This window comes from Austrofundulus limnaeus, unplaced genomic scaffold (genome assembly GCF_001266775.1).
Source record: "Austrofundulus limnaeus strain Quisiro unplaced genomic scaffold, Austrofundulus_limnaeus-1.0 Scaffold81, whole genome shotgun sequence".
NCBI classification, from domain to species: Eukaryota; Metazoa; Chordata; class Actinopteri; order Cyprinodontiformes; family Rivulidae; genus Austrofundulus; species Austrofundulus limnaeus.
Genome location: NW_013952483.1, coordinates 278,400 through 291,490, shown reverse-complemented (window position 1 = coordinate 291,490; position 13,091 = coordinate 278,400). Strand labels below are relative to the sequence as shown.

At 41.3% G+C, this 13,091-nt stretch overlaps 2 protein-coding genes across 3 annotated transcripts in view; one reads left to right on the top strand and one right to left on the bottom strand.

Annotated features, from left to right (window-relative positions):
* gcc2 (GRIP and coiled-coil domain containing 2) overlaps window positions 1–13,091 on the top strand; it is a 23,308-nt gene that overhangs the window by 7,208 nt on the left and 3,009 nt on the right. For both annotated transcript variants that reach the window (XM_014011489.1, XM_014011490.1), the window contains exons 11-22: window positions 1,138–1,257; window positions 2,037–2,201; window positions 2,296–2,400; window positions 3,930–4,092; window positions 4,479–4,579; window positions 4,776–4,853; window positions 4,962–5,099; window positions 5,669–5,790; window positions 6,633–6,809; window positions 7,030–7,238; window positions 8,330–8,557; window positions 8,802–8,941. In XM_014011489.1, coding sequence (XP_013866943.1) covers window positions 1,138–1,257; window positions 2,037–2,201; window positions 2,296–2,400; window positions 3,930–4,092; window positions 4,479–4,579; window positions 4,776–4,853; window positions 4,962–5,099; window positions 5,669–5,790; window positions 6,633–6,809; window positions 7,030–7,238; window positions 8,330–8,557; window positions 8,802–8,941 — 1,746 coding nt within the window. The remainder of the gene's footprint in view (window positions 1–1,137; window positions 1,258–2,036; window positions 2,202–2,295; window positions 2,401–3,929; window positions 4,093–4,478; window positions 4,580–4,775; window positions 4,854–4,961; window positions 5,100–5,668; window positions 5,791–6,632; window positions 6,810–7,029; window positions 7,239–8,329; window positions 8,558–8,801; window positions 8,942–13,091) is intronic.
* Window positions 10,554–11,586, bottom strand: tmem223 (transmembrane protein 223). Its single transcript, XM_014011491.1, has one exon. The coding sequence runs from the start codon at window positions 11,423–11,425 to the stop codon at window positions 10,655–10,657; it is 771 nt and encodes a 256-aa protein (XP_013866945.1). The 5' UTR covers window positions 11,426–11,586; the 3' UTR covers window positions 10,554–10,654.

Sequence of the window (13,091 nt, the reverse complement as noted above, 5' to 3'; positions counted from 1 at the left end):
ATATATTACAATCTGTATATCTTTAAATTGTCCTCCTTTGGTCATGAAAAAGCATAGAATTTAAATACTGAAAATGTGTAGTAACTCTAGATTATTCAGAACTTAAGTGATAGAAATAAATAATGAAAATAATGTGAAGTGCTATTAAATGTAATTAATGCTGACATGTCAGTGCACAGTGCAGTACAGTAAACTAACTGTAAACTGTTGTATTTTTCATTTGTAGATGTTTGAAAAGAGCTTATTAACAAATAAATAAGATAAAAAATTTATTGTCAATAGAAATAGAAATTTGATTAACGTAATCTGTCAGGTGCCTCCTGTACAAAAAACAACACATATCACACAACATGAGATGAAAGAGGATTAGGGCACCGGGAAAAAAAATCTCACTTTCATCCCAAAATTCTGTGCAAAAAGGCCACATACAGTGTAGAAAACCAGAGAATTGACACAAAGTTAAAATTTAGTTTATCTATGAGCTGTGCATCAGGAAACCCCTAAGCAGTTTGTCTTTCCGTTATCTGTGAAAAGCTTAGCCAAAGTCAGAATTCTGTTTTTTTTTTTCCAGCAGCCCTAATCCTCTTTTGTATCAAGCATTTATTATAATAACTAAAAAGGCTAAAATGTGATCTGCACTGGTGAGTTCATTTATTCTTCCTCTGGTTTAGGAGTTTGATGGAAAATGGCACAAAGGAGTTCTTGTACCTGTTCCTTCTGCAACAAGGCACCTTATGAGTATAATCTGGTATATCAGATGGAAAGCTTAACTTTAATCCAGATGTAAAAGCACAATGTGAATTAATGTAAAATAAAACTGACATATTTGATTAAATGCTTAATTTATTTGATGCATTTCATACACAGTTTGTTGCTAATTGGCAAGTGGAGGTAGGCACTCGTTAAAATCGTGATATTACTCCCGTTGGGCTCTATAAACTGCCCCCAGATTGTGTCGTGCTTTAAAACTGTCTCCACTAAAGAGGAAACCAGTCTGTTGTGTCTAATGGGAGCTTTGTCCCAAAGGTAAAGGCAGCTGATGTCTGAGAGGCATCGTGTTTGCCTTCAGAGAGCTGTTCAAGCGACCTCCAGAAATGAATACTGAAGATTTGCCTCTGTGTGTGCGTGTGTGTTTAGAATCTGCAGATAGATTACGACAAGCAAACCGAGCAACTGGATAAGGAGCGAGAGAAGGTGGAGGTGGCGGAGAGACAGATTGCTGAGCTGACCAAACGACTCAGCAGTGCTGTCACACAGGTAACTGGGATACACACTCAATCACACACACATTACAGCGAGCCAACAGACAAAATGCTCTCAGCATCCAGTAAATCTAAGCAGCGAGACTTTATCCAGCAATGCCTATAGCATAACTCAGTTTCCATGTGATTTACAAGGAGTCATTCTAGCCAGCGACACTTTACCCAGATAAATCTGGCAGGCGGGCGCCCACGAATAGCCCATCAGATGTGACTGGGTGAGCAAGGGAGAAATTGTTTTTATATATACACTCCTTTCACCAAAGCTCATAACTGTCTCTTTCCAGTGAGAGAACAGGCGAGTAAATGGAGCAGGGTATAACCTCCATCTGTTGTGTGCGAGTGCGTTTTCTGAGACGCAGTTTTATTCTCATAAGTGCTCTTGGTTCTCGAGGGGTTTAGCTAGTTAGGGATCTTAGAGTGTACATCGTCTCCGCTTATCCACCGTGCAGTCGGTGTTCGGCTGACAGCTGATTGGAGAGAGCTGCCGCCCGATGCCGTTCGACTGTTCTGTCTAGAGAAAACCCACAGAGCCCGTTGCTGTCAGATTCGCATGGATGATTTTCAGAAGTGTCACGTGTGTTTTGAGCTGGTTTGGTCCACAAGCACATTTGCTACAGAAAACCATGCTAAAGAAAGAAATAAAAATAAAAAAATCATTTTTTAAATAACATTTGATTGTATCATTTCATTGATTTAATTACATCCAGCGTGTTTCTGTCTGAGGTTTAAATTAATCTGACAGAAATTAAAGAAGTGCATTTCTTGTCACTTCAGACGGAAACWCTGAGCAGTGAGAAAGAAAACCTGCTGGCTGCTTTGGAAACCACGAGGAGCACGCTGAGGCAGCTGGAGGCCAAGAACCAGGAYATGCAGAAACAGCTAGCAAATCTGGACAAAGACCTTCTGGTGGAGAGATCAATGAAGGAACAAAAGCTTAAGGTAGACATTTTAAATGTAAACCTCTCATATGTGCACTTATTTATTTCATGTCATTGAAGCGAACAGAACTAGAAACACTTTCTTGCCTCAAAAGGAATTGTTGTCTGCCACGAAGGAGGTGGAGGAGCTAACGGCACAGCTCCGCAAGCAGCAGCAGCAGTCTCAGCAGAGCGCTCAAGAGCTGGAGCAGCTTCGCAAGGTACCCAAACACTTGAGTGCTTCTCAGACTGCAGTGTGTCTCAGAGGGCTTATCCAGTCAAGAGGCTGAGCTGGTGATGGCCGGCCTGGAGCTACGGTGGCACCTCACAGAGAAACAGAGAGCAGCTTTAACCCACAGAAAAGGAGCTGCTGTTACTTTTCCATTAGTGGAGACCTACATATTACAGCAGTGTACACGAATGATGCCCGCAGGTTCGGCTTTGTCTTGTGTCCACTTTACTAATTCATCCAGAGAAACAGAAACTTTAAGGCTGATTCTTCTGGGCTTTTCTTTAAATAATGGTACAAGATGTGCTATTTATTTTTGTGRYAACGGTCACAGAAAGTAATATTTGAGTACTGGGCACTTATGGTGTGTGTAGTGTGCTGTGTTTTGCTACCAGTTTGTTTTTCAGTCATGTTTTTAATCTTCTGCTTCACATGTTTGACCGTTTAGTCAAACATGTGACCATACAGGCMTAATCATGTATTTCCTATAAGTGGGTGAGTATTTATCTGCCGTAACAGAAATATCATGTACATTATTTGTAGATTATGCTTTCAGATTATGTATAAAGAAGAACTCATCTAGAGCAGTGGTTCCCAAACTTYTCAGCTTTTGACCCACAAAATAAAATTAGCAGAGACCTGTGCCCCCAGCTATTTTTGGATGATAAACATTTGTATCAGGTCAACTAAACAATAGTTAATATTAATAGTAATAATATTTTTATACTACATTTATCCATTTTAAATACACTAACCTCACTCCTTTGTAACAACTAAGGCAAAAATGTAATTAATTCCAAAAATCTTTTCAGGACCCCACCTTGATTTTTCAGGACCCCACTTTGGGTCCCTACCCCAACTTTGGGAAGCACTGGTCTAGAGGACCTATTTTAATTTTATTTTTATTTTTGGCAAATAGACACTTAAATATCCCCCATTAATGGGATCAAGTCTCAGTTAAACTTCTTTAAATGGGGTGGTATTCGGTCTTTTCTAAGSAAAGTTCAATTCTATACCATAATTAAGGAACAATATTACAGTTGTTATGAAAATGCTGTATATATCAAAAATAAGTTTGACTTTGCATCATAGCCTTGAAATTGGCCTCTGTCTCTTTAAGAACCTTCAACCATTTCTGACATTCCCACTTCAGCACGTTTTCACAACAATGCTTCGGGKAGGGGTGCTCTGTGGGGCGGGAGCTCGGCTGCAGACTGAKCTCCAGGGWGGAGCTTTGTACCAGCAGCTCCACATGGCTACCACAGGAGATTCAAGGATYTCTCAAACATGAATGAGTCGAAGCAAAACTGATGAGGGAGTGRCATTATAACATGACATAAAGCTTAAAAAAATCTATTTTGCTTGACTTTTAAACATTTGACATAAATAATCAAGTATTTTTTTCTGTTTTGTGAATATTTTGATTATTAGCCACACTTTGCTTTAATTTTCCCAATTTACAGGGAGTTTTTATCTTATCTACACCTCCTCACTGTCTTGSTTTAATATGTGTGCCACTAGGAGGCCCAGCAGAACTCCCTGCTGGACATGGAGATGGCCGACTATGAACGCCTGGTGAAAGAACTAAATGGCAAACTCACTGAGAAAGACCAGTATGAGGAGGAGTTAAAAGCACAGATTGGCACCCTCACCCAGAAGCAGGAGACGCTCAGGGAGGAAATCGGTACGAATTGCGTCTTTGGGTTGTATTGTTTGTTTTTCTTCCCCCAGATTAATAAATCATCATTTCAGTAGCAGTGTACGTTTACTCTTACTTTTTTTTCCACACAAAAAAATGTATCATCTGAGCATGACTACACCATTTAATAAATTTATTGAAGGGTTTAGAACTACRAGTTTGTTTTCACAGATTCCTAATAATGTACTTCCTATCACGTTCACAAACCTGTTCTGTTTGGACACATATATTTAGAATTTTCACTGTTCTATCAATCAGGTTGTGTAGCGGCATCAAAATGACAGATGACTGTATAAATATTGCTGAATCTCTTMGTGTAGAATCTGCCTTGCCGCTTGTGTGCACATGTCTGATATTATGTGTGTCTCCAGAGGCTTTGAAGTCCCAGCTGGACCAGGAGGGAGAAAAAACCATGAAGATGAAACAGCTGCTGGTGAAGACCAAGAAAGACTTGGCGGATGCAAAGAAACAGGTCTGTGTGTGCGTGTGTGTGCATCCCAAAGGATTCCTTATTACTGTGTAACATTGCTGCCTTATGAATGTAAATATTGTTATGCAGTCATGTGTACACGACTGTGAGGAAGGCCTTGAAGATATTGAGAAGAGTTGACCATTTGTCTGTGCTGACACTCTTTCATATGTGTGTGTGTGTGTGTTTACACATGCAGGAAAGCTCCCTGCTGATGGTGCAGGCATCTCTGAAAGGAGAATTGGAGGCTATCCAACAGCAGCTCGAAAGCTCTAAGGTAGCAAACAGAACTTTCCATAAATAAACCCCTCGCTGCTTTTACTCTTAATTAAAATACAGAACATATTAAGTTTTTGCTCACGGATATCGATGTGTTTGTGTTTAGATTGAGGTGTGTGACCTGACCGCCGAGCGCCACCGTCTGCAGGAGCAGCTGAAGTCTGCGCTGGAGCAGCAGCAAAGAACCAGCAGCTCCCTGCAGCAACGTATCCATAATCTGCAGCAGGAAAGAGACACGGCGAAGGTACTTTATTTTTACGTTTAAATATAAATATTCTCTCCAACATCTTTTCTGGGAAGGAATAATAACGGTGGACTGCTTCACAAAATAACACAAGCAGTAACCTTTGTGGTGCTGAAGCTAAATGAGGCATTTTCCTGAAAGTATCGTCTCATACTCACGAGGCAGGATTGATAAATGGTGCTGCAAGTAATGACTATTTTCATTATTTATCTCTCAATTATTTTTAATTAACTCTCAAATCTTTACATCAACAGTATTTCCAAAAGGGCATTTTTCATGTTCCAAGTGCTCGAGGTGACAGATGCTAATAGCCTGCTTGTATGACGATCAATTCAAGAAAAACTGAAAGTTGAAAATAGATTAAAGGGAYAGTGAGATCTTGATTTAAGCAAGATAGACTGAAACTATTACCTGCAATTAATTACCTTCTGTATTAGCAGGTTGAACCTAGTGTTTTTAACTGAGTTCTGTACAGATCAGTGTGCAAATTGATGACATCACAACTACAGTAAGAYTCGATGCTGTGGCATTTATTGCTCACCTCTGCTCTGTGTGTTTGTTATTTCCAGGCTGAGCTTGTGGCGACAACAAGCGAGTTTGAGAGTTACAAGGTGCGCGTGCACAACGTCCTCAAACAGCAGAAGAACAAAACCAGTGCCCAGAGTGAGTCCGATTCCGGCAGACTGGAGAGGTGAGAGCAACACTGAAGTAAAGAGGTGTTGCAATAAGAGAACATGACTGTTTAATGCACGTAAGTTGCAGATTATAGAAATGTGCCCACTGTGTGCGTCAGGATAATTGACATCTGGGGTACTACCAAATGTTGAACAGAGGTGTCACTACTTACCCCTAATTTACTAAATGCGGTTCCGCTTCGATCCAGTCCGGTCCAACCTCCGCAGCAAGTACAAAACCATTATAATCAAAGAGAGCACAGTGTCGGTGAGTGGACGACGATTTGCCAAAATTAGATTTGATCCTATTTTTGTTGGAGTCAATCTACAAAGATTATGTCACGGATGTTGTGTTCCTTCCTTTACGTGATGGTGTGACATGATCTTTGTAGATTGACTCCAGCAAAACTTTTCAAAATAATTCACCAAAGGCAGACTAACTTTATGGAAATCCCAGCTATATTATTAATATATGGATATAATTATACACAAATGCTGTCCAAATGTATTGTTCTGCCTGGGAAGCAGATGGCAACATGTAGCTTGCAGCACATGTTTATTTTGAAATCAGAAGTTTCAAAAAGACGACAGCGATGCAGTTTCAACTTTGTTTGGAGTCCGTCTTCCACAGAATTAATTATTTTGCTCTGACTTACACATTTATCACTGGATTTATCGCGGTATTTTCTACACATTTCTCGGACCTCTGTGCTTTGCACCGCAGCAGAACGAAGCGGAACCGCCTCTAGTGTAAACTAGGGGTTACTCTCAAAATACCCAACATAAATTCWTAATGGATGTGTAACAACAAATCGGAGTATTGTCTAAACGTAATGAGAACATGTGATGTGTTCTTCAGGCAGCAGTTGTCGTCTCAGGTTGAACAGCTGAGAATCAGGCTGACAGAGAGTCAGCAGAGCCTTCAGAGCAGCACAGCAGAACTGCAGCAGCTCCAGACTGAACACGACACTCTGCTGGAGAGACACAACAAAATCCTTCAGGAAAATGTGGCCAAAGAGGCAGAGCTGCGGGAGAGGTGTTTTTATTATTATTATTTTTTTTTTATTCCGTCTAGTCTTAATTTTATTTTGCTACTCTTTTATTGACATTTGTTTTCAGTCTTCCCATATGTCTCTCTGTTGCTTTTAATTTTCTGTTATTTGGCGAGTTTAAGTATGAGATGAATGCTGTGGATAACAGATTGTTATATTAAGCAGCTTGTAAACTTTTTCATTCACTCTCGTCTCCGCCTCCAGGCTTTTGTCACTGCAGTCGGAGAACGTGGCCCTGCGGTCCGACCTGTCGCAGACCCAGACGGATCTGTCTTCCCAGGTCGAGGCCCAGCGGCAGACCTACAGGGAGCAGCTGAGGAAGCTGCAGGACGACCACCGAGCCACCGTGGAGACCCTGCAAGGACAACTGACCCGAGTCGAGGAGCAACTCTTCAACCTGCAGAGCCAAAACAGTAAGCATCAGCAGGCCTAGGTAACATACCAGCTGYAGACCTGTAGCTGTCTGGGGTCTAAATAAACTAAAATGATACAGAAAGTGGTACAAAGCTTAACAGACAGCAGTAACTTCAAAGAGAATCCTATAAAGAGGTCCTTCAGAGCATCAAGTAGTTTACAGTGATGTATCGTCTTTGCTGTTCCACTCATTGAGAGGAATGATGGGAGACGGAAAGTAAACCAGGGAGGGGATATGTGTGTGTTTATGAGTGAAGCAGCTCTGAGAGCTCATTCATCACCTCCCACACAGCTGCCCTCCAGAGTCAAACAGCAAAAAACACACAGTAATGACCAAGAAAAGGCGAGCGTGTTTTTTTTTTTCTCTGTCACGTCAGCATGGCCAGGTGTTGGCAGGGCTCCTCAGCCACGTCCCCGCCTCACCATGAGGCGAACGACTCCCTGTGGCATCTGGAGGGACTCGTCATTAGTGGTTCACACATGGATGCCTGGATCAGCCTGTTCTGTGGGTGTGGAGGGGGGGCAATATCCACATCTTTAAGGTTGTTTTTGCCTCTTTTCACCACTGTATTTAAATTATTTGCAGCTAAATTTCAGGCTGATTTAGCATCTGTGTGCCGGCCCTGTTAGACAGAAGGGTCATAAAACTGCTGGCTTCAACAGTGACACTGATTTGTGTTTGTCATTCTCATTTTAATTTAGTCGTTGACCTTGAAGTGGCACATAAACATAGATCAAATCCTTTAAGACTTTAAAGCTAAAAGAGTGATTTATCCAGATTTTGGGATCTTAATTTTTCTGTAAATTAATATTCTTTTTTTTTCAGTTTTTGTAAACATTCCACTTCTCACATCTTTTAATTTAAAAAGAAAGGTGTCCATTATTTCAAGAGCTGAATACAAAATAGTGTATATATTCTTTTAAATAAGCTTTGTTTTGAAATGTTCCCGTAATAGTGCCAAATTTATTGTTCTGAGGCCCTCTACTGGCCAAACTTCATATAGCTATTACTGCTAGACCACAAAATGTATTTTTTTCTAAATGTAATGCAAATTTTAAGGTAATTCCTTTCTTCTTTTTTTAAACTCAGACTCTGTACTGGTCCAGTCCAGTCGTAAGCCCCTGGCCTCAGACCTTCAGCGCAGGAACACTGATCAGAACCAAACAGGGTTGGGAGTAGTGGCTTTCAACGACCTTCAGTCCATGGCCAGGGAGGAGGGAGAGGGTATGGAGACCACGGAGACGGAGAAWTCCTCCCCAGCTCTTACACCCCTGCCCTCTCTGGAGCAGCTTCTCACGGCTCCAGACCCCAAACAAGGTGTGTTTGAAGCAACAGGTGCATTTATAATCATTTGAGTTTATTGAAACCTGAGCAGAATGAACAGTATACCATTTTTGAACACAAGCAAACTGCAATATTACAGTGATTTTAATCAGAACATTGTTTGAGAATAAAAATGTTTTTTTAATAGTATAAGTAACAGCGTTTACTGTCATTTAAAACACGTTATTTAACCAAGGCAGGTTTTTAAACTAGCATGTGGCTTTGGTTGCATCTCCAGAGCCTTTTGTGTGGACAGTGGAGCCAACCAAAGAGGAGCTATCTGAAAAGCTGAGCACAGCCACTCGCAGCATGGAGCACATGAACAGCCTCCTGCATGAAACTGAGGCCACCAACGCTGTTCTCATGGAGCAGATCACAGTATGTTTAATCAAGTTAACATTCACCCGATTAAAGGCAAACTATGTTTTTATGTGTTTGTGACCAAGATATGGATTACTGGACACATTTTGATGGATTGTTTAGGGATGTTGACATTTCKTCAGCAGCTGCTGCCATTTTCTTTCCAAACTGCTGTGACCAGATTTTGCAAGGCTGCTCGGTGCATTTGCTTATAATTTCCTCCTGCTTTGTTATTTCTACGAGTTTCAACAAAGCGCACTGATGTCGGGTAGTTAGCTACAGCCTCATCTTTGAGTTTTTAATTTTTCTTGATGCGTTTTGAAGAGACAGTTTTTTGAAAAGAGGATCAAAGTTAGCCTGGCCCTTGCCTTCCTACGCAGCTCTGCTCAATTCTTGTTTCCCTTCACTGCTTCGTCTGGGACTTCTCCCATTGAGATGGATTTCGCTGGCAGATTTTTAGCCGGGCCAATCAGAGAGCAGAACGTCAATTTTCTGCGCAGCGTCTGCTTGTAGTTTATTTTACCTGGGCCAATCAGAGAACAGAAGGTGGAGTTTTTGAATGACATCGATGTTCTGCGCAGTGTCTGCTAGTTATTTTAGCATACGGCAGTGGAGGAAGTGAATGAAGCCAGTCCGTGTTGATAAGGCTTCTAAATTAAAATAAATTTGTCTGACAAAACCTTCAGCTCTCATTTACAGTCGTCTCGTTTAGCGCGGAACTTTTCTCCTCTCAGTTGGGTTGTTTACAGCACACGCGATTTCCGGTTAGCTTCTTAGCTTAGCCTCCTTCACAACGACAACACACTCATAGGCCACGCCTCCTGCAAGAAATCGATTCTCTATGCATCAAGTCCAGACCCTTGTACGAAGTCAAGTGAAGGACAGGGTCTGGTTTAAACCAAAGTAAATCACCCGAGTTTTTTTAGTGACCCCTTAAATAGATAAGCTGCCATGAAGAATGTTACTTTATCTGTCCTTGTTCAAAATTTGATGATTTGAAACATCAAAGTATGTTTTTTTAAGTGCGGAATAGCGCTTGTTGCAAAGTGTTTTGATGCTCGTCTTCGTCATTTGACGCATTTAACACGCCGTCATTGGTTGAGCAGCCTTGTTTACAAAACAGATGTCCACATGGTTTTTAAATTGTTTTAATTTCCTTACTTTCTAAGACAATTAAGTTGATTTGATGCTGTAGTTTGCCTTGTAATTGTATTTTATACCTTTTCTGCTTCTTTTGAATTGGCTATTTATTAAGTTTTTTAGGATGTCTAAAAACCAGAATGTGAATCTTTTCCTAAAATTTCATGGCGATTATCTTGAACACTAAGGAAGTTATGAGCAAAAATAGAAAAGAGCAAGGTGAAATGGTCACAAAGACCCCCATTGGTTCTGCTGTGAACTGCAGGAAGAAAACATGAGCTGATTTCACCTAAACAAACGTCAATAACTTCCCTCATGCTTGAGATAATCACAGGATTTTGGTGTTTTTTTGTATGGTTTGAAATGTTTTTTTGGAATCAGCTGTCAGATTTAATATTGGTGTAGGATTAAAAATTTATCAACATTCCTAGATTGTGCAGCAGATGTCAGCACCTCAGCCGTGTTTGATGCAATTTCAAATGAGCCCAAATTTGAGTTCAGATATTTTATTTGCCTGAAGAAAAACAACCAAAGCTCAGTTTGAGGAAGAGCAGAGCCTATAACAGTTTTTCCCAGCTCTTTAACAACATATTAAAATGCCCTGTATGCTCCCACGGTGACATCAAACAGCCTGGTGTTGTTAATGATCCCTTCTTTGTCCAGAAGAAAGTACAATCTGTATCCTTTGATTTTGAGAGGGATGAAGGAGGGAGATTCTTCTCTGTGGGCGTGACAAGCCACCTGGGACAGAGGGACAGTCATGGTCCTGCCTCGGCCTGGACCCAGAGGGGATTGTGTGCAGACTGTCACCATCCTCCCACCCTTATGTAGGACCACCTTATTGACAGATCGCCGGCAAAACAGAAGTCCAAGCCCGACTATCCCCGCACCTATAACCAGGCATCCCAGGGTGAAGCCGTATCTCCAGGCGTTTGAGCCCAAGTTCATCTCGAAGCTCCATATCCCGGCCAGTCCCGTGGTGGTGAGAGCTCTAGCTTTCCCTTTAGTTCCGCCCGTGTCTTTGAGCCCGGTGTAAGCGAAGTGAGACATATACGTCCAGAAGATAAACTGTCCTCCACAGAAGGCCGACAGAAGCCGGAAGAAGCGGGTTTTGTCGTGCTCGAACAGGGTGACGTCCTTGGAGGCCAGGGTGGAGGTGCAGAAACTGCGGCGGGGTGCAAGCACCTGGCGGCCTGGGTTGGCAAATACCCAGGAGAACAGTCCAGAACCGCCAAAGAGCCGGGTGGACACGCTGCTGGTCGACTTGGACGCGAAGAGTCGAACTTTCTGCTGAATGTTACCGAGTCGAAACYGACCGGAGTATCGCTCCAGAGCTCCGCACAGAAGACGCTCGAATCCCATCTTTCTCCGTAAAAGTCTCTCTGAGACGATGTGACGACAAAAATACGACGGTCTAGATACATAAACTGTGTTATAAACTCACGTTTCTTTCCTCCTCGCTAGACTTCTCTACGAGAGGGCGCCGCCATATTGCTTGTWGTAAAATGTCGCGAGATCGAAAAATATCGCGAGATTTGATTTGCTGTATAATCGTTTTTATTTCAGAAAATAAAAAAAGATTAAATAGTATATTGTACTCAAATAAAACAAAAAAGTCTCTAAAAATTTTGTGAATTAAAATGTTGCTTATGTAACAACTATCTTAATATTAAACAATTAGCTATCTTTGTAATGTAAACTGAGGTTTCTGACAGTTTGTTTTTCTTTTAACTCTCAACCACATAACATGGAAGAAAGACATTGACATTTATTATATACAATTTGTATTACTCTGTTTTCAAAAGGTGCAACATATTTATTTCCAAAATGGTTGTTATTCTGTAAGATACAAATTCTGCCATTTCTTTGTATTTTCTGATAATTTGTCTGCAGTTGGGCCTTAATTTATAGCCTTTCTTTGGCAAATTAAAAATCCTATTTGTGTTTTATTTCAATGTTTTAATTTTACAAATTTTTACTTTTAAGTCAATCTACAGGTCCTTCTCAAAAAATTAGCATATTGTGATAAAGTTCATTATTTTCTGTAGTGTACTGATAAACATTAAACTTTCATATGTTTTAGATTCATTGCACACCAACTGAAGTAGTTCAAGCCTTTTATTGTTTTAATATTGATGATTTTGGCAAAAAAGTAAAGAAAAACCAAAAATCCCTATCTCAAAAAATTAGCATATCATGAAAACGTTCTCTAAATGACTTATTAACCTAATCACCTGAATCAATGAATTAACTCTAAACACCTGCAAAAGATTCCTGAGGCTTTTAAAAACTCCCAGTCTGGTTCATTACTCAAAACCACAATCATGCAGACTGCTGACCTGACTGCTGTCCAGTAGGCCATCATTGACACCCTCAAGCAAGAGGGTAAGACACAGAAAGACATTTCTGAAMVAATAGGCTGTTCCCAGAGTGCTGTATCAAGGCACCTCAGTGGGAAGTCTGTGGGAAGGAAAAWGTGTGGCAGAAAACGCTGCACAACGAGAAGAGGTGACCGGACCCTGAGGAAGATTGTGGAGAAGGACCGATTCCAGACGTTGGGGGACCTGCGGAAGCAGTGGACTGAGTCTGGAGTACAAACTTCCAGAGCCACCGTGCACAGGCGTGGGCAGGAAATGGGCTACAGGTGCCTWATTCCTCAGGTCAAGCCACTTTTGAAACAGAAAGAGCAGCAGRTGCACCTGACCTGGGCTACAGAGAAGCAGCACTGGAYTGTTGCTCAGTGGTCCAAAGTACTTTTTTCAGATGAAAGCMAATTTTGCATGTCATTCAGAAATCAAGGMKCCAGAGTCTGGAGGAAGACTGGGGAGAAGGAAATGCCAAAATGCCTGAAGTCCAGTGTCAAATGCCCACAGTCAGTGATGGTCTGGGGTGCCATGTCAGCTGCTGGTGTTGGTCCACTGTGTTTTATCAAGGCCAGGGTCAATGCAGCTAACTTTCAGATTTTGGAGCACTTTATGCTTCCATCTGCTGAAAAGCTTTATGGAGATGAAGATTTCATTTTTCAGCA